The sequence below is a fragment of the Haemaphysalis longicornis genome, unplaced genomic scaffold, assembly GCF_048455015.1.
Source record: "Haemaphysalis longicornis isolate Haplotype H1 unplaced genomic scaffold, Haemaphysalis longicornis Haplotype H1 scaffold_2, whole genome shotgun sequence".
Lineage (NCBI taxonomy): Eukaryota > Metazoa > Arthropoda > Arachnida > Ixodida > Ixodidae > Haemaphysalis > Haemaphysalis longicornis.
The window spans coordinates 266,407,868-266,432,987 of NW_027526295.1; the positions used below are offsets into that span (position 1 = coordinate 266,407,868).

Consider the following 25,120-nt stretch of genomic DNA (forward strand, 5'->3'; position numbering starts at 1 on the left):
GGTTTTTTTCATCGTTGAGTTCGGGAATTTTTACGTGGATAACTCGACTTCCTGGCACAACGATGGTCCAGCGTGAATGGCATCCGGCAATGCGCTCTAACATTCGATGCCCCTATTATCGCATGAACACTTCGCTCGGTCGAGTCAGTGCGCAAAAAAGGTATGTGTGCTGTGTACAGGTCCGCGCAAAAGTAAACGGAGCACGGGAGACCGTGCTCCGACTCAGAACTCACTCGGTCTCCGACATACGTCGGAGACCGAGTGAGTTCTGAGTCTATTGTGAGTTCTGACTTCATTTTGAGTTTGAGTCCGTTTTGAGTTCTGCGTACATTTTGAGTTTTGAGTACATTTTGAGTTTGAATCCATTTTGAGTTTTGAGTCCATTCTGAGTTAAAGTTCAGTCTGAGTTTTGAGTACATTTGGAGTTCTGAGTACATTTTGGTGTTTTGAGTCCATTTTGAGTTTTAGTCCATCTTAGGTTTTGGGTACATTTTGAGTTCTGAGTACATTTTGAGTTTTGAGCCCATTTCAGGTTCTGCTAAAAACTGCGCCAATATTTTGGGGAGATTCATTTCGACCGGTCTCTAACACGTTTCTCCTTGAAACGTTCTTATTGCAAGTCGTACTAAGCAGTAATTGAACAGCAATCAAAGATTAACACACGGAAACACACCTCTTTCCGGCCACTTTGCGGCGGCTTCTCCCCATGGCGCGTCGCACGGGCAGCTCGTCGCCAATTAGCCGTACGTTTTTTGTTCAGTTCGAGTATCAGGCGCGTCAAGGGCGACTGGGCTCGGTCCACACACACTCAATTATATTCCAACCCTGTCGGATCGTGTACGGCGGGACGAGTCGACTTTTGTCAAAAGCGTTTCCGGAATGTTTTGCTCTGCTGCCTTGTGTGGCTTCAAATTATAAAGTAAATTCTACTCATTTCGTAACGTGTTTCGAAACCGGATACCCGTATTCGTGCATGCCGCGCCATGCCAGGTGTTACCAGGAATAAAACACCAGGAGACACGTGGATGTTAGCGGGGCAAAAAAAAACAACAACTGCGAATGCGTAGGCAAGAAAGAAAAAAAACGTGCGTATGGTAAACAGAAATGAAGAGAGCGAGAGAACTTCCCGCAGTACCGGTGGGGGCTGCCTGAAAAAACATGCGTGCGATGTCTATAAATAAGCTAAACTCGAGCAGCGTGATGTCACACCTCGGCTGATCTTTGCGCGCAGACAAAAACGAAAATAAATTACCCAGAAACCATCTTTTGGGGGGATTATTACCTATGTAAATGCTATGCAATGGGTGATGGAACTCATTTTGATATATTGCGGTGGCCATTCTTCTGTCAGAAAGCAAAAAAAGAAAAAAAAACATCCCTATGTCGAGATTTCAGTGCACGGTTAAACCCGAGGGGGTTTAAATTAGATCACAGCCTTCCACCACAGCCTACCTCCTAACCCAGCTGTAGCTTCCGCATGTAACATTCCAACCATTGGATTTTTTGTTAACAATTGGGAGGGAAGGTACTCAATCTCATTGCGAACGAGGGGCTCTCGCATCGGGCGTTTCTGTAAAACATCGTTGGTGGTAGGTGCCGCTCTTTTCTGGTAAGCGAGAAGGCTCCATCCACCTTATAAAGGGGCCACGATAGCAAAATACAATTTTTGATCATTACTAAAAACTCTTTGTCGCCATCACAATCATACAAATTTTATCGAATACTTCAAACAAATACGGGAGATAATAATGAACACAAATGAAGCAGTGAAGACTCCCCGGATTTTTCTTTCCGGCGATTTTTCTGTGAGAGCTAAGACGCCGCTACGAAGGTTGACTGGGTGATGTCGGTGGGGCCTCCAGGTCCGTGTGATGGTCTTACTTGAACTCTAACCTGGAGCTGACACACTGATAACCACTATTTTTAATTCTGGCCCATATTACGTCACCCCTGTCTATATTACGCCACTGCAGCTCGAAATTTCAATATTTCTTGCAATTTTTTGGTTAGAGAAATGCCTTTCGTGGCTGGATGCAGCTGAATGAGTCACCAAATGCGAGTTTCTTCAAATTGATAGATGCTGCATTTTGTCTTCGTTGCCCTTGTAGGGCTCCCTCCCCGTTCATCGGCTTCCTACCACCACTCCTTCATTTCCTCCGACCTCTTCGTTCTTCCCCACATCCCCTCTCGCTTTTTCCCCACTTCCTCTACCCTCCTGTCAACTTTCGCAGTTGCTTCGAACACCGATGTCTGGAGGAAGCGGCGAGTCTGGGACATACCGCACACAGACTTTGAGGGACCCAGCAAAACTCTTTCAACATCTTATACATCGTAATGCTTTCAGAATGCAGTCAACAAACGCAACCAGTAGTCAGTATAGGACGTCACGGAGTACCTAAGTAAGAAATTTTTGCTCTGTGCCTAACAGATAACTGCAAAACCTGCTGAAACGATTTTTTTCCCTTTTGTGGTATTCGCGTTCTGCGAGCGCATGAATTACGTCATTACAGCAGTGCAGGGGCTAATTTTCGACTTTCTTTCAGTTGCAACAATAAACGCATTCGATATTTACTGAAAAAAAAAAAGCCACAAAGGCAAAGCAGAGATGGAAGACGGATCTGCTGCGACGAGCAAATCACGCAGTGCCGCTCAGTGCTGGCGCTAACTATAGCTTTCGCTGTGCCTCCAGACGTGAACGAATAAGTGAAAGCGTTTATCGGAAGCGTTGCGGAGTACCTTTAATCAGTCTCAGAATGGTATCGATGAAACAATCATGAGCTCATCGACGTGTCCTGTAAACGATATGACGACGATGGTCGAAGGCAGGAGGGTTGCAACACAAAAATACATTGAGGTCTGCTCACTAAAACGTCCTTCAATGCGCAAAAAAATAATTTAAGCTCGTATGCCCACTCGCCAATGCATGGACCGCATGCCAAACGCTGACAGCTGTGAAAACCTGCTGATGGATGCGTACTTTTAAAGGCGCGGTGCAGGGGGATTTTGCTGATGGACATGAAAATCGTGGGGGACCCTAGCCATTTACAGGTTCGCTGCAAAACCCCATGTCGGCGTCGGCATCAGTAAAAGGGAAGCAGCTTCTACGTGCCTTTTAAGTGTTCGGTAGCGCTAGGCGTTCCATAATACACGCGTAAAGGGACACTAAAGGTTGAATGAAATTTTGTTTTAACTGAAAGATAATACGTTTGGTAACACTCTCAGCTTTTGCTCTGGAAGGAACGATGCGTTATTCCCTGAGAAATCGGTTAAGAAAGCTTGCATTTCTCTTTCCCGCTTCCCTTTCATTTTTTCGGGACGTAGACATCGCTTCGCCAAGTTGGAGCGAGGCATTGGTGCGGTACAGAGCGTAAGCCTGGCAATGGTAGCTTCTACGTCACGAAGCCATGTCCGACCCTCGAGAACGTTTCTTTGACCGAAGAGGAACGCTTTCCCTTTTATTTGTCGCCAACGGAACGAGAAATGATTTTCACCTCTCCAGCGGCCCGTGTGCCCGCCTACACCACACTTTAAGAAGTAAAGAAGTCCGGGCAATTCTTAAAAGGAGTTGAAATGCTTGTCCCTTATACAATTCCTTTTTCAAGCATCAGGTAACTCCTCTTCCACCAGCATAGCCATACCCTTCAACCGAGAGACCCCGGATCCTCGTGGGGAGGGGGTCGAGGTATTCCTAGAGGAGTTGCGAGGCGCCCTCGGCAACAGCATCGAATAACTCCGAACACGAGTCCTGCTACACCTTCCTAAGGAGGGTTACCTAACTCTTGCTAAGAATGATAGTATTCCTTATAAACACCATCGCTGGACTCACTGCAAGAGTTCGGTAACTGTTTCTTCGTGCCTCCGCTGGAAGTACTGCATTACCCTTCACGAGCTGGAACAAGTCGAAGACCACGACGACTACAGCGACTAGCGTGGCCAATGCTTGCGCTAGGTTTTTTTTTCTCTCATTAGCCATATAATTGTCAACCCACATAGCTGCTAAGAGGGCAAAAAAAAAAAACCCTTCCTTCACGAAAACGCAGGGACCGCAACAAAATTTAGCCAGAATCAATTGGGAAATTATATCCAGCTGATTTCGTACTGCTGACTCCATTGGTATATCATTGCACTCCGTCCATAAAACTTAATCGGCTCGTACAAACAAATTTAATCTCCTGGATAAAAAAATGTTTGATGGGAATTCATATGAAAAGTTTCAAAAATTAGACTAGACATAAGTGGACAAACATACCCTTCAACCCATTTTATTTAAGATGCAAAACACGAGAGGTTAAATGGAAAGTCAGTCCTTAGCTTGATTCCTTGCCTTCGCGAATCTTGATCCGTTGACAACAGATCCGTACAGAAAGACCTGGAAGGGCATCCTGTCGTGAAAAACCGCACGACACTGTGGCGCAGCACAATGTTGAATAGTACACACGCACTGTACATGCCGAAATAGGACAGGAGTCCTTCCGATTTCAGCCTGTTATCGAAGCACATCACACGTATTCCAAACGACGCAGACAGCGGAATTCGCCGTATTCACTCTCATCGAAGTACGAATATAACACGACTGAGGGTTGGTTCCTTTTCGGTTTCATTCCCTCCCCCGGAAAGGATGCAACCGCCGTTCGACCCCATCCAGCGTGCACGTTCGCGAGCAGTTTTATTCTGCTTTCCTCCTGGAGTGACCAGGGCATGTGATACCGCGCCAGTTGCGGGTCGAATCAAACAACGCCGGTAGGAATAGAGAAGCTGTTCAACTCTCGAATTACGCCCCACATTTCTTAGAGTGCAGACACCCAGACCCCATCATGCCAGCCGCGAGCGAAGCAGCGACAAGCACAGTTTCGACTATCGTGCAAGGGCGGCTGTCCGACACAGCGCTTGTATCGTCTATTACTTGCTCAGTCCCGTCTTCCGCGCTGTTTTCAAACGTCCGAATAGGCGTCCCTCAAGCGGGAGCCTTCATCTCACCTCGTCTGGTGATCATATCCATCTCATATTCTCTTCTTTCACGCAACGCGTCAACCTGGAGTAAAATGCACACTCGCTTCCCGCACCCGTCTCGAGCCCTAGTTGCCGAGGCTCCGCCCGGCCCAAACATAACAAGGGTAGAGCTACGAGCGCACGATTTATGGGAGATTTATCAACAGAGACTCGCAGCGACCGCAAGAGTTTGAGTTCAGGTCAGTCGCGTAACCCTGCGGTAGGTGCTTTAACCTTTCATGGCGATAAGGTTCGAACCGGGCGCGAGCCCGCTTTACCGAAAGCAATAAAAAATATAACATTGTACGGGTCAATCTCCTCTACAAGTATCAGCTGTTGTCGTTGTATAAATCGGTAATTAGAAACAGTAAAACAAACATAACATTATTATCTCAGTTAAAGAAAAAGTCATCCGAAGAAATAACGAGGTCTAAGTATGTTCGGTATGCCCCGACTTCGCGTACAAATTATGGCGTACAAATGCTTGAGTACAGTCTTCCCCATATGCTTAACACTTTTAACATTACAGAAAACAAAATAAAAAGTCTATCAAGAAGTTGCTTGAGAAGTATGTCTAACTAACTATTGCCATGTGTTACGTTTCTTGCGTTTGTTTTCCTATATAATGTACTGTGTTTAACGCTGCTATGTTGCAATCCATATTATTTGCATTTATGTTCGAAATGTTAATTATTTGCATTGGTGTCTAGGGAAGTAATGTATCGATTTTGTGTTGATACGTGCAGCAAAATGTGTCAACTGTATATATTTGTCGTTTAGTGGCTTTGTTTTGTTGGTACTTTTTTGTTATAAGAGGGTGGGGCTGTGTAAAGCTGCCGTAAAGTAGCTTTTTCCTCACTTTCCCCACACAACAGCTGTTGTGCAACACCTGTACAAGTAGTGAGAAAAAAATTCAATTCAATTTAATGTACGCGCTCGGAAACGGATTAGAGGCTAAGGCGCGTCGCTTATCAATCTGCAGTGTATCTTGTTGCTTTTGCCGCTTCCTGTGGGGGATATTGCTTGCAGAAGCTCCGGTGTTCGCCGTGGTTGGTTAATGACTTCGCTAATTGCGCACAAATGTTTTTCCAAAGCGAAACTGAAAGCATGGTGGCCGACTCTGAAGCGTGAGGGAAGCAGGCTGTCTGGCAATGTATAAGAGCTGCAGTCCGGGTTTTTTTTTTTTTAAACTAGGTAAACTCAGGGAAAGCTCTGATTTACATTTATTTCACGTGCTCAAACACTTCTGAACTGTTTATTTGAGAAAAACTTGAGCTCTCGCCGTTCACAACTTTTGTGACATCACAAAACGCTGTACTCAAAAGTGTACGGGGCGTCGATACCTGTGTTCGTGTTTCTGGCATTTTCTGCGTTATTAAATAACTGCTGGTTGCGAGAATGGTGTATTTAGACACTCGTCGCCGTAATTGATCGATATAGGCTAACTCGCTTCCACCATCTAGTGTCCCTTTAAACTCAAAAGCAGCAAAAGGTGGCCGTCCCCTCCAGTACACCGCATTGGAAGTAAGGGAGCGGAGCAACGCAGACGAGCGGGAGCACAGACATGCGGCGAAATCCACCATCGTCAACTTTCCCAATACGAGGTGGTAGGAACAAGCAGTGGCGCAGCGGGTAGGAGACAGATCAAAGCCACTCGAAAGCGTTAAGGGCGAAAGTGGATCGCGAAGCGAATCGTCCCAGCGGCAAGAGGACGAGGCATTTCAGGCGTTCAGTTTCGCGTTGGGAACCCCTAAAGTGCTTAAGTGTTGTTTACAATCTTTTTTCGCTTTCTTCCTGAATCCTGCAGTGGCTGCCGCGAACTTAACCCGCGATGTCGGGTAAATACCCAACGTGTCAGCCACTGAGGCACCGTGGTGGATAAAATAAATACAGAAAAGAATACGCCCAGTGATCCCTTCACTTTTACAAGTGTTTTTGTCGGGTCAGTTTTTTTAGGATTATTCTCTTAACAGCGAAACTGTTTGGCAAATCATAATTTTTCGGGTCCGCAGTTAAAAATACCAAGGAATTGCCGAGCGTGCGCGCGTGAGCGCGCGCACGTGCCGCGGTGACCGCCCGGCAGTTAACGAAACCAAGAAAATTCCTAGGGCTCGTGTGTGCGTGCCTCGCGATGACCGCCCAGCGTCTCTTGCGCCCTTCTGTCAAGCCAAGCATACTTGCCTATAGATATTGGCCAAGATTGGCCAAAAAAAAAAAAGATAGAAGTCTAGCGTGCGCCGCAATCGCGGAAACACTTGCTGGGAACGAGAGAGTCCAGCGTTCGCCGTAATTGTGACAACGCTTTCTCGGAACGAGAAAGACACGTCATGTGTACGCCCGTCAAGGCGATGTCCAATGATAATCACTTTCAAAAAAAATGAAAGAAGCTCGCACTTATAGCTACAATGATGTAGTAAAGGTCGCTGCGGCAGCGAAAAAGAAACAAATCGGCGGCAATCGAGGACTTTGTGATAGTCGCGAACGTTGCGTACAGCTTCTCTACCTTCAAGTCGTACGTGTTAGCGTGACCTTCCTTCATTTTTTTTGTTTGTTTGGTTTTGAGTTCACGGTGATGAGAGACACCGAAAATTCCAGCGAAAGTAGCGCTTACAGTTCCGCGGAAAAATCTCGAATGCAACGAAAGCTCAAGAAATAGGAGGTTTGTGAATAATTAATGAAGACGAATAAGAAGATTGTGGATATTAGAGCACTTATTATTGCTTTGTGTCTGTCGCAGCAGAAGCCTGCAGGCATGCAGAAACTAGGCGAAATTGGGGGAGAAGCTCTGATTGGTCTTTAGCGCACCTCTTTTGTGTGGCACTGCTGATGTTCAGGTTTTCTATCTCGTTTGGTAACTTTAGTAACTAATTTCTGCACAACAAGGCTCCATTTTGAAAGAAAATAGCGATGAGAAATTGGGGTGCTACTTACGTTTCTTGGAGGGCACTCATTGAGTCGAGAAAGCGACTTTTATCCGTAAGGCTGCGACGATGCTTGAATGTCCCTCTGTTCGGTCCTTCGTCAAACTATTTTCTCAGCCTTTGATCATCGTCGGCGCGGTAGCCCTGCGCCTGAGCACCGACCCGAATAGAACCTGCCGCACACATCCGGCAAAATTCTAACCCCTTCGTCGAAGGCGTACACGATCTTCTGCATGCCTGAAAGTATTGTCCGAGCCTGACGCCTTGGATTGTGATGCGAGTAGTGTTATCTACGTCACGTCGTGGTTGCCAAGATACCGTCAAGCATGCTACCAGGCTACAACGCTTTATCTGTGCTTGCCATATATCAGCTGCGTCTCGAGTACCCGTGCGTAGACCCCCTTATCGGTAGCCTGTACGATAAGGCGGGCTAAATGTGCAACCACACTTGCTTATCTTGTGTGCATGTACACACGTATACGCTGAGTAACTTTATCTGTTTTACCTGGTTCTTTTTTTTTTTCACAGAATATCGTGACGATGCTTTGATTGCATCCATTACCTGCCTCGTCTCCAGAATCTTTGCCGTCGATGAAAAATACGACCTGGATGATAACTTCTTCTTTCGCCATGACGCCTTGAATAATGGGACTCAATACGCCAATATGTCCCACAGAAATAAAAAATCGCTGGAGGGAGAACCTGGCGTGAATGAGAAAGGGGAATAAAAGTGGCTTGTTAGCTGCTAATATAGATACTCCCTGTAGGCTGGTTTGGGGATGCAAAATTGATTAATTCCTATCACGATGCCTATCTTTCTGCAGAAAATCAAGGCGTAGCAAAAGCCGTGCACTTTGTAAATCAGGGTGCGCTGCTATGCATGGATTAATAACCGAGTGTAGTGCTTTAACAATCCGGACTTGCAAGTTCAGTCGCTGTTACTGTCGTTACTGAGCACGGAGCGGAGGAGCGCGGTTGGGCTACCGGTCTGCAAACCGAGTCACTGCTACCAGCGCCACTTTCCGTTTCCGTGGCGGCACGAAAACTTGGGCTGAAAAAAAAGCGACGGGTCGATTCTTCTTCTTCTTCTCGCTTTTACGAATGTTTACAGCGAATTCCTAAAATTAAAAAAAATACTGCTGAGGCTCATCAAGTGCATTGCCAAGTGATCGCAGTAAAGGATGAATTTAAATTAGTAACAGCATTAGAAAATAGAAAGCTATTGAAAGATATAGAAACTTTTGGCAACCTTGACTTGAGATGCACATTTAAGGCCATCGGTCAAACGAAGAGTGGCTTAAACGTACAGTAAATCTTCATTATACCGAGGTCCCTTGAGCATAAAACTGGCATTGTTATAAGCAATACTTTATTAAAATCGGGGATCATTTCTATACTGCAGTCGGGACAGTAAAACACTTCTAATAACGTGAGATTTCGTAATAACAAGCACTTTTTTTACATAACTGCAACGCAAGGTGAAGACTGCTCAGAGTTGACTTGGTAAGGAGCTTCCAATTCTCAGCGTAACTTTGGGCGGAGGGAGTCATATTAATTTGAGTACTTTATGGTGCTAAAAATAAACATAAACAAACCAACACCATTTCAAAAGCTTTTAAACTTCCGACGGTAACAGCGAACCGCTCGTTCCTGAAGAGAACTTACCAATGACTAAACTAAACCAAAAGTTGGGGGTTTGGGGTAAAGAGCAGCAAGTCATTACAGAGGCTCAAGGGAAACCACGAATTGATTTCTTTTCATTGAGTCCAGTGAGTTATAGCTGTGCTACCAGCTGTTCTCCGCTAGCGGAGTGCAACGAGAATAACCATAACAACCTTCATTGTCTCTTATCGAAGGTTATAGAACACCGCCAGCGCAAAACAAGTTGGAACCCTCATAGTCAGACGATTAATTTTGTTCTTTATACACATTCTGGAGGAGTAACTTGTATAAACCTTGGCAAAACTTTCCGTGAGCAGGTGTTTACTGTTGGTGAATAAATGTAATACTGGCCGCTTTTTCTGGGGGCTTAAATTCGGTATGGTGTGTTCTTTTTCCTCCCGAGGTTTAGGTATACAATGACACAGTGGTGGCATCGTTGCAAGCATTTGCAAATTCCATCAGAATTGAATATATCCTATCACTCATTCCCCCTTCCGACCAAGCAACATTCGCAAGTACTAGTCGGGGTGAGGCCAACAACAGGCGTTGCCTATTTTCAGCTGCTCAGCCAGCCCGCTGGCTGGATAGCTCGTAAACAAGCCAGTCAGCCAGCCCGCTAACTAGCCAGCCGGCTAGATAGGTGAGCTGTGGCCGGAAAACGTAGTGCTTCTCCTGGCTTCAAAAGCTTTGGATCATTCACCTCTTAGGTTCTTTCTCGAACACCTAAGCATGTTTTAAACGCACCCAATGAGGCCATCCGCCAGGATTGTCAGCCGGGCTTTATCGTAACGCGGAAGTGCGCTTATGTATTGTTCCCGCTCGCCCGACGGAACGTGTCGATGAGGCCGCGCGGTGGGCATACCGGGGCATAACATCGCTCCTAATGAAGGACACACACGCGGCGATGTGCGAACACAGGCATAATTTTAAGGCGAACGCCTTAAATAACCTCTTGAGCGAAGGCGCCGGCGTCCGGCGTCGACGTCCGCAATAGGACAACGGCAACCTTCGGGAGCGTTCCGTAGCACAAGGCGTTCCACTCCTCGAGCTCGAACTCGGCAGTAGAGAGGTGGCCGGCCACGCCAGTACACCGCAGATAATGGGATCAGAAGAATGCATCCAAATGAGCGAGCAGGGAAGCAGCGAAATTCACCACCGTCGTCAACTTTCTCAAGCGGAAGGAACGAGCAGAGGCACAGTGCGGAGGAGATAGATCAAAGCCATTCTACAGCTTAAAGCGGATCGTAAAGTAAACTCTCGCAAGCAGCGTAGATTACAAAGCCCTTCGACAACGCGAAGCGTAAACAAATCGTCTCAGGTGTTCAACTGGACATTCACGTTTACGCATACAGAACTCATAAGAAGTGCTTTGGTGTCCTCGAACTTTTTAAAATCTGTGGTCAGCAATACTTGCACATTGAAAAGTTATGGGTCACTTTCACAATGAGTGTCAGATTGACAAACGAAAATATATTCTGTGCTATGGATAGCCTCTTAGTACGTACTGTACTGCCGAGGTACGCCAACATGTGATGCAACACTTCCCGCAGGGGTTTAGATGCAATAATCGTTTACCTCCTCGCCCCTCACTTAAATCGAAGTGTCAATCTGGCGTTTTCGTGGCCCGGCGTTTACGGGTATTCTCTCCCGGTTTCAGTCGTCGTCCTTGGGCCACGAAATCCACTATTTGCGCGCCCACTGTTGCTTCCCTGCAGGGACCCTGTACTGGCGTCACTGGGGATGAAGTCACATGAATTAGATGTGTTGTAGTGACCGGAAGTGACGTCGCTTCTCGTCACAATGTAACCCCCGACGTCACTTTATTGGGTAATGAAGCCACATCAGGCGCTCGTGATTTACGTCAGTGGTGAAATTCCGAGTTGGTGCCCGTTTCAAAAGCGCCTGCTTAGGGCCAGCACGTAGTATGCCCTGGAGAACTAGGAGGAGAAAAGCGAACGGGAAGGCCGAGAGATTATCCAGGCGTAGAGCCGCTGGTGGCGCAGGATGAGGACGCGAGGACCAGACCTTTCTGGTGACATGGCGAAGACGACTACGATTCCCGTGGATTCCCGGAATAGTGTTCCACTCCCGGCATCGCGCTCATCAAAACGTTTTCTCTCTACATATATCTCTGACTTTGTTGTCCGCTTCATTGCAGGCCTGCAGTAGCTTCTAACTGGTAATACTGAAAAAGTTTGCCCTACAAATGTCGGCCGCGGACATCAATGTTTCTGCTGTTAATGATAGTTACAATGTGTCACGGCTTCTTGTGCTCTCTGGCCTGCGGTGCCCCTGCGTCACTGGTACACATAAAACAACTTTGAATTTGCTCTTGTCTATTACAAAGTTCGCATTTTCATTGCGAAAAAATTCAGCAAAAATTCTGAGAACTATCTACTAATGTGTAACACTCTCATTGCGCTTGTCTTGAGTGCGAGTTTTTTCCAGCTGAATTCTTAGTTTATCTAAATCCTGTTCGACCAATTATCCCCATTCACGCTATTATAATGAATAGAAGTGGAACTTACGCAAAATATGCATTATTGTGGAAATGCAGGGCGTTACACGCTTCGCCGTTTTTCGTAAATATTTTGTTTTCTTACTTTTTTAGTTTTTAAAATTTTGTTCAATCAATGACCTCCACTTACGCTATTATAACGATTACAGGGGAAACTTTAGCGAAATCTGCATTATTGTGGAAATGCCATCTGTTATACGTTTTGGCATTTTCCGTAATTGTTAATATTTGTCTTATTTTTTATTTTTCGAAATTTCGTCCAACCAAAAATTATCTCCATTTACGTTGTTATAAGGATTACATTTGGAACTTTTGCGGAATGTGCATTATTGTGGAAATGCAGGGCGTTGCACGGTTCGTTATTTTCCGTAATTATTTTATATTTTTATTATTATTTTTATTTTTTCAAAATTTCGTTCGACCACTTATCTATGTTTACGCCAATATAGCGATTACATTCGGAACTTCCGCGATATCTGCATTTTTGGGGAAATGCAGGGCGTTACATGGTCATGGCTGTGCAAGTACTCGGCAAAGAAAACTATGCATTAAAATACCGCGTGCAAAGACAAAGTCACCATCGTAGACGTCACAGCAGCCGCCAGGAGCAGCGGCGGCATAAGTAGAGCAGCCTGTTGACGCCCCTCAGATGACGGGTGCCTTACTCGATTACAGCCCCCTCCCTCCCCCCTTTTAATGCGTTATCTGTATGCACTGTCTCAGTTCCGCATTTTTCTGTCTCATCGCAATAGTAAGGTGCGCCGTGTAGGGGCCTCATCCCGTTCGTCGATATTTATTGTTCATGTCCGCTCGGCATATCTCACACACGGATGAGTCACACGGCCACTTGTAGCGCGTTCTGCACACCACGCATCCTCCCAGGGGAGAAAAGAGTAAATGCGCCGAAGAGTGAGTCCGATATAAAACCCAATGCGTGCAACTAATTCTTTCACAATTGTATAAATTGGCGTTCCAAGCGCCCCCACGAATTGTGGAGGTTTGCTGAGACCTTTGGAACACAAAGGGATAAAAGAAAAGAAAATGTGGAGGCATATGGAACGCGTGCCTGAAATTTGCATCAACATCCGACCCTGCGAAATAAAAAAAAAAGATTTCATAACTTAGTTTTTGCTTTCCTGACTAAAAAAACGAAAAGAGTCCTATTTTGTAAGACCTATAGACACGCTACTCTTGGCGGTGATAGTTTTTTATTATTATTTTCACAGCCATTCGGTATTTATTTCAGCATACAGACAAAAAGTATCTTTAGTTTTACCAGTTATGCGGGTCAATCGAATCCTCGAACGACATGTCTTTTTCGCATTTCCGTAATGAGTGACACGATGATATCGAAACGGGGTACCTGTGCGCTCACGAAAATTCTTTGTTTGTTCCGAAAAATGCGGCGACACAACTACGCAACATCTAGTTACTTTGAAATAAATTGGGCACAGCAGTGTTGTAGGTCTTTTACGTTTTTTTTTTTTGAGTTTTTGTTACGTCCACAGTACCGAGGTTTATACGCCCCACATCTGGTTTCTGACGTTTTGCTCTTCGCAGAGCGCTGTTCGCAGCAGCCATGTAGAAGATCACACGAGTGAGCCAGCGGGTTCCAGATGACATACTGGACGGAAAAGCGCAGAACGTCCGCTCCGCCTGGTTTTAATTGAGGTTTGACCTTGTGTTCCGCTTGTGTCCTTCGCACGGTCTGCACAGCTGAGAAATAACATTCGAAAAATTGGCGGGTCCCACGCTTAGGTGGACGGAGCAACTAATTGCACCGTCTTTAAGATGACACTGCCGGACGTGATTGACTTTAGGTGAATAACATGGTGGCTGTCAACGATAGGAAGGAAAATTGGTAAACGGTTCAGGGACGGTAGAAAAAAAAAAGCATTCGTTCTAGCGAAACGAGTAATTATTGCGCCTTTAAAGCTTCTTATGTGCGTTGGATGAAAACTCGCCAAACTTTCGGATAGCAGAAGACTCCGCGATACGAGGTGTCGTCGTGTTTTCGCTCTTTGTGTGCAAAGAGTCAGGCGTACTTGTAATACAAGTTTGCGCCTTACATGACTCTGAGCGATTCGAGGTGGCCTGCTGTCACGTTTTGTGCACTAGCTGGCTTGTGGGGCAAAACGTTACGCTGAATTAATAGCCCTGCACAAGCTATCGGCCTCGAAGGGGTTGGAAATACACTCCTGCAAAGCTCCCCTGCACCTAAATACACGTTGTCGGCAGTGCTGTACAGAGATATTTCCGTGACCTCTCAGCCTTTTTTCAAGTGGGCAGCGCAGTACTGAGAAACTCAAAAGTTTACTCAAAAGTTATGATTTATGAGAAACTCAAAAGAAACTCAAAAGTTATGATCATAGGCGCGACCATTGCCATTGCATCCTGTAACGAACACCCAGGGCCGTTATGGTAGCCACCACACTGTGTTCAAGCAAGTACCAAGTTCGTCGAGTCTTTGCACATAGTGCGGGATGGCTGGCGGTCGCAAGGTGATTGAAACACCACCGCTGCTGAGAATTGACTCCCCTCTATTGGGTATTAGTACACAATGTCCTTGCTCCTAGACGTAGTCCAAGATCACATGTGGCTGTGGCGAGGCTTGCGCACACCGCCACTCTCGGAGTCTTCGGCGTAGCTTGCAACGCTGCTCCTGCGATCGTTGTAGACCTGTAGCCGCAGGCTCTGGCGTGCTCCCGACGCGTCTTCGTCGGGTGTGGCCGTCTCGTAAGCGTCGTTTGTGTAGCCTTCGCCGTTGGCTGCAGCCGAGAACACGCGCTCGGCGGGCACGTTGTTGTTGCGGTGCCGAGGCCGCACTCCAGGAGGACCTCCGGTCCCCGCCGCAGCTGCAGCCGCTGCAGAGTACTGGTTCTTGGCTCCCAGCGTCTGCATCTTGCTGTGGTTGGCCAGCACGGTGTTCCGCCGGACCTCGAGGGCCCGCAGCGTGTCCCGGTTCCGGCTGAAGCGCCGCAGACCACTCAGCACAGGCGTTCCTGTGTACGCGTACGAAATAGTAGGAAGCATGTCTTGAAGACGTCATTGCTCGACCACACAGAGCGTGGTGGAGCAAAGTTGCTCACTTTTGACGCATAAGGAACAAAGAAACGACAAATTGTGACTACAATGACCGGCGTTACATTGTCGAAGCCCGTCCCAGGTCCTGCGCCAAAATATTCCACCCTTGAATTTACCCCACAAAAATGCAGAGCACACTGGCCTGTACGCCAATGGTTTTAATTTATCATTCAGAGGCATGCACCAGTGCAATTTTTATCAGATAGCATGCGAGACCTTCCAGGAAGCTGTACAGTTAAGGACAGCTCCATGAATGCGAAACTCATTGATGCAAAGTAGTGGAAGCCCCAGTAAAATGTGTTGTTGGGCTAGTTGGTGCATTATGAATTACGAAATTTGCGCTAACTGGACATATAGAGGACGAAAGACAAGCACTTGGCGTAAGGCGCTGAGGAGGCTCAACGTGACCACTCCCACTGAGGAACTTACAGATCGGCTCCTTATGTTTCACGCTGCAAGGGGCTAGTGTGCACGAGAAAGACCCTGAGACACGAAGGATGGACAAGACAAGTGTGAATAGATGTTCGCGGTAGCCGTACGGGTACAAAGGAAAGCTACAAAGCCTTCTCAGAAAACTTCGCAGGCGAAAAACAATTTTTCTTGGTTACGAATTTTAAGCTGATATATGGAAGTTAGCTATAAAAGTAACTTGATGTAAAAACTCTTAGAGGTTCCGCAGTTTTTCTTACCTTCTGTGTCAACAGCGTTGATGCTCATGAACCTCTTGCGGAAGGCCACATCCAGTGTTCCAGTCCTGGCCCGCTGGTGACGACGCTTTTCGAGGTTCTGAATTGTCTTACGGCGTTCCAACCGCTCGGGGCCTAGGTACTCGTCGCTGTTGTCATCGTCCTCATCGATGCCCTTGAGCCTCTGGAGCTGCCTGGCGATCTGAATGGCATTGCGGTCAATGAAGGCATCGTCGCTGACATCCTCCACCTTCTGTTGGCAACAGGAGAGCTCGATGGACGCCAGGATGTGCGAAAGTGTTTCGAAGCGGTGGAACAGCATTCCAGTGAATTGTATCACCATGATGACGGCGAAGAAGATCACGAATATGAGACCGATGGGCTCCAGTTGCAGGTGTTCCTTTTCTATAACGACTTGGGATGTGTCTGGAATAAAGGTTATGTTTGTTTTGACGCCAAGAGGCCAGTTGACGTGCAGCTGCTTCTTGTTGAGCTGCAGCAAGAACACGATCAGGATGAAGAGTGCATTGAGCATGAAGAAGGCAAAAACCACGCGGTTGCGCAGCTCCTTGAGGTCGGACGCAATCCTGGCCTGCTCCTCCTTGTTCTCGTCGATTGGAAACAAGTACTTCTCGATCAGGTCCTTCCAGAACTGGATCTCTGGCCCCGGCAGGTACTCCACTTCTCCTCTCTTCAGCTCTTTGTCTTCGATCCAGTAGGGGTTGATCAGATCATCGCGCTCTTGGCGGGGCTCTGCGGGAAGCAAAAGGTGAAAGTGATGAAAGACGAACACTCTATTCAGATGCAACAATACAATTTTAAAGCAGCCCTTCCTGCACAATGATCCTTATAATACGGTGTACTTTTGTCGAGCTCAGTTAAAGCTCGGAGACTTGCAAATGCCAAAGCAAGCCACCGATTTCAAATCAAAAGTAATAAAAAATGCTCAGCATTGACGCAATATAGCGATCACTTATCTGTACTTCATTACATAGTCGGCAATTTCTTTCCAATTCAATAACCATAGTAGAGCGAATTGAAGAGAAAGTCATCTCTCAGCATACTTTCTTGAATGTACAGTCGATACTAGAACTTGAATGGCTGATATGGGGAAATATGAGGCTTGGGAACAGATGTGAGTATCATTTAAAATTGTTCATAACAGCGTTCCCAGATTACATCTTTGAAGAGACGCCCATGGAGCACTCACCGAGTTGTTCGCTAAGTGATCCGCACGTGTCGCTGCCGTACTCGTTGTCATCGTCCTCCGCGTCCTCATTGAGCACAGAAAGGCCGCCGTCCGACTGCCTAGAGCTGCGTCCGTGCGCCGCCGGCTTGCGCCTCTGAGGCGGCACGCCGTGCACGATCTCGAGCTGCCTCTCCACGCTGCTGATCTTCTTGCTGAGGTTGTCAAGCTGGTCGCTTATCCTAGCCAGGTGCACTTTCTCTTCGCGATTGCTGGGGTTCGAGCATATCATGCACGAGAACAATCCCGGAAGACCGAACATTCCGTCATCGCTACCCTTGTTTCCGAGGTCCAGGAGTCCCAGTAGGCCTCCCTTTTTCTTCTTCTTCGCCATCTCTTCCTGCTCCTTGCGCTCCTCTTCCATCTCTTTCTTGGTTTTCTTTGTCTGGACCTCGCGGGTGCCCCAGGTGACGACGTTCAGGTTGATGAGCGAGTACAGGATAAGAAGGAGGTACATGGAAGGGACGCTGAGGAAGTACAGTAGGCCCGGTATGATGCACATGAACTCTTGCGGGTGCATGAGGGCAGCCACGAAGAAGCTGCCCGATAAAGATATCAAGAAGATGGCCGATGGGGAACCGACACCGTCCTCGGATATCTGGATGGCTGTACCGACCAGCACAGCCATCATGAGCAGGGCGTACGACGCGCTCATTATCTGGGCCACTATAATCTGCAGGACAGGAAAGAAAAGAGCAAAAACGCCATTAGTTCAACATTTTGTTGTTAGTGGTCAATAATTCATTGAAATTATCAAACTGGACCATTGTGCGTTGAGTTCCCTGTGCTTCAGGCATGCCTATCATGAAAGTTACACTGACGCCATATCGGCCGGCACTGCCTGTTTCCTTAGCATATACACTGTAGCGAATACTCCTACTCGCGCCAGCGTCGCTTTATTCTTTGCTATGGGGTTATTAGTACTCATTTATTCTTTTGGACAGTTTCTGCACTTGTACTTTTGAAAGTATTTTTTTTTCATGCACTGAGATGTGCGTGCTGTATACACATAACAGCCTACTTGTGCGAAGGTTCCTCACCCCAGCTTGGCGGGCAAACTCTCCCTGTAACATTTCCACATCATTTCTGGGCAAACAGAGTTTGACTTTAGTTATAGCTTCATCTTGAAATCAGCGCACACATGCCTGCTTTTGTAATTTCTTGGCAAACAGAGTCTACTTTTAGCTTCAGCTTCACCTTGAAATCAGTGCACACGTGCCCGCTTGCGTGATTTACAACACCACGGTAGGTTATTTTTGATGGCCACGATAAGTCAGCTTCGGTATCTGTAGCCACTTTACTGGCTGATTCACCAGGTTGTTTTTTCAAGTGCAGGTTCGCAGACCCCAGTGGCGTGAAAAGAAGGAGGAGGAGGAAAGCAAACGGAAAAGCCGCGAGGCTATCTAAACTTAGAGTCCGGATTGCTACTCGGCACTGAGGAAGGGGTGTTCAGGTGATGAAAGAGAAAGCAGGCGAAAAACAGGGGATAGGAGCGGGGCCACACAAACACTTTAGTCCCTTTGTGGGCACTATATATAGCCTTTCATCCAAGCGTGTATGCGTTATGAAACGCAAAAAGGCTTTTGTTGCCTGCTGCGAAGTTGATTGTAGGGTTCGATGTCCTCAAAAAGGCTCTACTTAGAACGGTTGATTGACCAACCGGCTTAGCTCGGCGGCCAAAACGCGTCTGTCCGATGAATGGCGTGAAAAGAAATTAGCAAAAACTTGCCGGGAGAAAAGGGGTGGGGTGAAAAATGTACAAAACAGAGGTGGGCGGTACATGCACTGACTGCGTAAGGTCCACTTAGCTCAGCATGTTGCAATAACGAACAGATCGGCTGCTCATGTTTCACGCTGCCGACAGAGCGCACCAAAAGCGAAGGCAATATGCCAAGGCGCGAGCAGCGTCTACCGCATTTGATTGGTGTGGGCTGCCTCCGAGACAGCGCTGGTGCTGTCGTAGTTCGCAATGGAGCGAAAAATGGGAAAGCTAGAAGGCGAAAGTAAGAGGTTTTTGCTAAACATGGGTTTAATGTAATTATAAGTTATCTGTATATTGACACCCTTGCAGACAAAGGTGGTGTATTTCATCTCGGCCAATTTGCTTCGTGCCTTGTTTTGCATCCCCTCCTTCGAACACCGTGCGGCTCAGAGAGGGGTCGTCATATCAACGGTCGTGCTAACACTATTTCTTATTTCTAAGTATTTATTAGTAGCCATGTTGCTTAGTGAACAATTAGATTATTTTAATTAGATTAATTAAATTACATCAATTAACTACATTAATTATGGGTAACTGGAACCCATTGTGATTAATTAGATATTATTGGTCCGTGTTGTACAGGCTTCATTACGGACGAACATGGTGGGCGTTGTTTTGTCAGCTGATTCATTGATTGGTTTACGTTGATTGATTGATTGATTGATTGATTGATTGATTGATTGATTGATTGATTGATTGATTGATTGATTGATTGATTGGCCTGTTTTGGGGGGGGGGGGCTAACCTGGATGTCGTTCTTGGTGGTGAAGCAGATGACCATAAAGAGCAGTATGGGCACGATGTTGTAGGAGAAGGATATCCAGTTGGAGATCTTGAACGCAGCCACCATGGCGCCGACCAACATAAGAAATATGGTGCCGGGACCCAGAATGGTGCCGACCATCAGCATGCCCTGGTAGACGATGTACGGGAAGGAGATATTGTCGTTGATCGCTACAGTGCGCTTGTAGTCGCCCAGCAGGTCCATGATGTTGGCCATGGTCGAGGGCGCCCAGCGACGCCGCTGCGTGTAGAACTCGCCGAAGCCCTCGGGGCAGTGCGTGTAGGCGTCAGACGCGGCGCTGTACTCGACACGGTAGCCCCGTTGCAGTAGCAGCGTGCACAGCCAACGATCCTCCCCTGCGGTCATTGCACATTCTCAGTTACCCGTTGGTTCCCTGAAAGGTAGATGGGAAGTATACACGCCCGACCAGTTTTCATCTTCAATAATGCCGGCAGACCGACTGTTACCTTTTTGTTGCTTGCGTGTAGTTTAATTATTACTGCCGCGTGCAGTAGTAGAGGCTACGGATTGATTTAGACCCTCTGGTGTCCTTCAATGTCAGCTTACATATCGACACGCGGGAATTTATAGTTTCTCTACTCCACCAGAAAAAAGCTCACCGCGACCAGTGTGGAACCCGTGTCCTTTGGATCAGCAGGACAATGGCGTAGCTACTAAGCCATCGCGGCAGGCAATGCCTGGTGTTCGTTGCCATTATAACATCGTCTTTCCGTTTGCGTGGAGCCCTATCTTACTTTACGTTGTGATAGCGTTTTGGCCGCAGCGACAACAGGGGCCCTATTCTCGGCTGCATAAATTCCGGGTGAATTCGCCATGTTTTCGCATTAGCAAAAAGTAAGCAATTAGTGACGTGTTGCACGTATAGCTATGACGTTATGCAGTGTAATTTGACGCTTAGCTCATGAAGATCACAACCAAGCTATCAAATATTGCGCATAAAAGATATAAAAGTACTTGGCATATATTATAAAAATTAGGACGGTAACTTATGTTGGAAAGAGGAGCACATTTCTTAGAGTTAAATTTGGCGTCAACACCATAAGGCAATCAAGTAACGTTCATCCAAAAGCGAGCGAAAGGTGGGTGTTGAGCTAAAGAACATCGCACAATATTTTTTACCGTATATATTTATGTCCTTCAATCGCTTTTAGTAACCTAGTCGAGCTCTGTGCTTCAATGCAAGCATTGTTGCGTTATCACGCGGCGGTCGCCACTGCCGCCACGCTATCGTATTCTGCTGTTACAAGTTTATGGCGTGATCACAGAAATAAACGGCCGTGACCATCGGTTGTATGCCGTGCTAAGAACAGCGGAGCGCTACGCTTGATAACGGCAGAGCGTACCGATGCAGCCGATTCACTCATTCGTCAAGTTTGTACTCAATCAGCGCAGTGATGAATAAAGCAGTCAGTTTTCTTTTCTTGTGTTCGATCATGTGACCCACCAGCTTACTAGGAGTGTAGACAAATGCCATGTGTTGGGTCCTCTTTGTCATGGAGAGGCTTGTACTGCCTTATGATGTTACTGTTACGCCAAAGAAATAATTTTCATTTTATTGCCAAACGTAAAAACAAAATACGGCACGTTATTTGTATTTTAACAAGGTATAGGTTTGGGCGAGTGGTATATCATTCTTGAACCTTCAATGCGCAAACTACACGAGGACGAATAAAGAGGACGAGACAATCAGCAAACTTCAACTAACTTTATTAGGAAGAAACCGTTTATACATACACCAAATAATCACGTCACCTTACAAAATCTTCCACACGACACTGCTGGGGAACGTGTTCAGACTTGTTCAGTCATTACAAAGCATCCCGGTGAGACTGAGGGAGGGCATACTGACACAATTCTCACCGGCACGTATGATCTCATGTGTCTCAATAATCTCACGAGTCCGTTGACTCTTGTGTTAGGTGATAATGCTGCTCTTATGAAACAAAGGCGTACAACCGTGGTCACGACAGTGGGCGGCCAAATGTCCAGTAGTGCCATTAAGGACGCTGTTGGCGAGCTCACGCAGTTGTTCGTTGGGGCAACGCCCAGTCTGGCCAATATAACTTTTGCCACAATCCAATGGGATTACATACACTACACTGTCACTGCAGTCAACTAACTTGGCCTTGTGTTTAATATCACAATCATGTTTGGCAGTAGTAGAATAACTCTTGCACAGAGTGACAAGTTTCTGTGGCGCTGAAAAGATAACGTTGACGTCTGCATTTTCCCCAATCTTTTTAAGACGGTGGGAAACACCGTGCTTGTACAGAATAGCGGCACATTTCTTTTTGCTCTTTATTTCCTGCTGCCGTGCGCCAAAGCCCTGCTTACATTGTTTGAGCACGTCATGCGCGACTGTTGTCAACAGATTCTTACAGAACCCTGCTTGTTCAAGTCGGGTTACTTGTACTCCCAAGCTGTCATTCATTTTCTATGGACAAGACTTTTTGAGGCAATTTATAAAACCTAACTTGGCGACACCTCACTTTACAACCTTGGAGTGCCCTGAAGAGAAAGAAAGTAATGGCTTGCGTGCCCGAGGCTCGTATTGCCAACAGATACGGCTATCGGAGAACAGTAGTTTTAGGTCTAGGAATTTTAGCGAATTATCCTGCAAACTTTAATGGGTTAATCTAAGAGGTCGCAAGGGTTGAGTGAAAGCAGTCAGTGTGGCAGACACACTGGGTTGATACGGAAGGGTACCATTAAAAAAAGGTAGCCATCTCAAAAGCGAAAAATCATAACAATGTTTACGCTTTGCTGCAACGGCACTAGTATCCGGTCCAAACGGCGCAAGAATAAATCACTGAGGAGTGGAGCCCCACACACCCGATGCGCGCACCACTCATTTGCAGATAAATGCTGTAATTCCAGTTCACGAAGGTCGACTTTAAGTCGAGTGAAAGCATTTCAATGAGCCCCTTAGCGGTCAGACCAGCAGCATTTTGAATCTTGACAACCCCCTACCGGTCGATGCTTTCTTCTATACACTCTATATTGGTCGTGAGGTGAACTGCAATATGTCTTTTATGTCGGCGGAAAAAGCTGTGAACGTTCGCAAAAAATCTCAAAAAATCTTCTCCATACAAAATGGAGGACAGCCTGGAAGTACAAGAAACCCGATTTGAACAAGCAGGGTTCCTTGAGCATCTGTTCACAAGAGTTGCGCATGACGTGCTCAAACAATGTAAGCAGGGATTTGGCGTACGGTAACAGGAAATAAAGAGCAAAAATAAATGCGCCGTCATTCTGTACAAGCACGGTGTTTCCCACCGTCTTAAAAAGATTGGGGAAAATGCAGACGTCAGAGATATCTTTTCAGCGCCACAGAAACTTGTCACTCTATGCAAGAAGAGTTATTATACCATTGCCAAACATCAATGTGATATTAAACACAAGGCCAAGTTAGTTGACTGCAGTGACACTGTAGTGTATGTCATCCCATTGGATTGTGGCAACAGCTATATTGGTCAGACGGGGTTTTGCCCCAACGGACGATTGCGTGAGTACGCCAACAACGTCTGTAATGGCACAACTGGACATTTGGCCTCCCACTGTCGTGACCATTGTTGTACGCCTTTGTTTCATAAGAGCAGCATTATCATCAAACACAGGAGTCAACGTACTCGTGAGATTACTGAGACACATGAGATCACACTTGCCGGTGATAACTGTGAGTATGCCCTCCCTCAGGCTCACCGATAAAGAAGTGTACTTTTTAAGCCAAGGTGAAGCTTTGTAATGACTCAACAGTCTGAACATGTTCCCCAGCAGTGTCGTGTGGAAGATTGTGTAAGGGGGCGTGATTATTTGGTGTATGTATAAACGCGTTTCTTTCTAATAAAGTTAGTTGAAGTTTCCGCATTGTCTCGTCCTCTTTCTTCGTCTTCGTGTAGTTTGCGCATTGAAAGTTCATGAACGTTATTTATATGCTCCGTGATCGCTGACTTGGAAACTGTCAAAACTATTATTTCTCGGTGGAAAACAGTTTTAAACAGTGCGTCATGCGAAAATGCGCCTGCTGCAAGTTCCCGGCGTTTTCACCGCGACGAAGGTCCGCGAAATATTTTGCCCTAATTCACGGTGACAAGAGCCGCCATTTGCAAGCTGTTACGTAACATCACGTCACTTTTACGCAGGCTTAAGTTGCGACTGTGTGACGTAAGCGTTCCCACCAACTATTTAAATTACATCACTTCGCCTCAGCCAATCACTGAGGCGTGTACCAAACAAGCCGTATTGTAGCTGAATAGCAAAACATGCCTACGCTGTCACATTCACTGCATTCCGCTTAGTTTTTCATTGCCCGCCAAGAATTATGCGCTTTCAGTAGAGAGAAATGAGGCAAACATTAAAACTGGAGTTAGTAAACCTCATGAAACGTCAAAATGAAGAAAACACACACAACTGCTTCGTCAACAGGAAGCACGTGACCGAAATTGGAAGCCAATTAGAAAATACTGCCTGCGAATTCAGAGTTCATGGTGAATTTAGTGCGTCGAGAATAGGGCCCCAGGGCTAGTGGCGAGAAATGGCGGTATGCGGTGCGTCACCACCACGATCATGGAAAGAGGGTAAGAAGAGGTGTCAAGGAAAGCCAGGTAGACTAGGGAAGAATTACAGAGCACATCCGTTGCGCTGCTCGCGAGAGGCTGAGCGTCAGAGAAGGACAGCCCTCCTGCGGTGGCTCCGAACAGCTAGCAATTCAAGTAACGGGGGTAATGTTCCTAAGGCATACTGCATTAGCTTGACGTGTGCCCGTTCATGGCGGCATTTTTGTCTCGTAGATAAATTATACGCGATTTGCGTACACAATAATGGGAGGCAGGTTCCACAATATTGAATTTAAGGAGCGCTGCACACTGAAACACGAAATCACCATGGATGTTAATTTTTCTGAGCACATGTCGCAGAATGACCCCGCTATCGGCGCCAGAACATTATGGACAAGACTTGGCAATACTGCTGGCATTTTAACCCCAACGGGCACTTGCAACCATGGAAGATAAAAAAGAAGCTCTTGTTAATGCGCTCTTTTTACTCGGAGCTCTCTAACTGCGGACTGGTGTTGGCTGACAAAACTGCGAACAAGCTAAAAATAAATAAATTACTGCAGAACAAATTTTTACTACCATATAAAATCTACCATATCGACAACAGACAGCACCGCTCTTTCAAAAACACGGGCTAATGAAAGCAGGAATTATGTACATAGGTAGACTTTTCTGTTTCTACAAAAAAAAAAAAGTTCAAGGAAGGCTTTACACGTTTCTAGAGCATGTGGATCTTACCAGACCTAACATTGCAAATCCTTTCCGCTACAGATCGCCATGATACCTTTGCATTAACAAGCCACGGGACAGAATAATACGGCACAGTACCGGGCGATTGTTTGCAAACACTACTTTGCCCGTACGTTCTACCTTGCGCTCTACAGCTGCTAC

At 46.4% G+C, this 25,120-nt stretch overlaps 2 protein-coding genes across 2 annotated transcripts in view; both read right to left on the reverse strand.

The window, feature by feature from the left end:
• Positions 1-8,178, reverse strand: part of LOC144170660 (chitin synthase chs-2-like) — a 65,953-nt gene extending 57,775 nt beyond the window's left edge. The window contains exon 1 of the mRNA XM_077700591.1: positions 7,921-8,178. Within this exon, the coding sequence (XP_077556717.1) occupies positions 7,921-7,940 (20 nt within the window). The 5' untranslated portion in view covers positions 7,941-8,178. The remainder of the gene's footprint in view (positions 1-7,920) is intronic.
• A 5,101-nt stretch (positions 8,179-13,279) lies between these two features.
• The window catches only part of Kkv (hyaluronan synthase-like protein kkv), a 101,512-nt gene continuing 89,671 nt past the window's right edge, over positions 13,280-25,120 (reverse strand). The window contains exons 12-15 of the mRNA XM_077700592.1: positions 19,614-20,008; positions 17,071-17,779; positions 15,864-16,613; positions 13,280-15,092 (exon numbers count right to left, since the gene is read on the reverse strand). Of these exons, the coding sequence (XP_077556718.1) occupies positions 14,680-15,092; positions 15,864-16,613; positions 17,071-17,779; positions 19,614-20,008 (2,267 nt within the window). The 3' untranslated portion in view covers positions 13,280-14,679. The remainder of the gene's footprint in view (positions 15,093-15,863; positions 16,614-17,070; positions 17,780-19,613; positions 20,009-25,120) is intronic.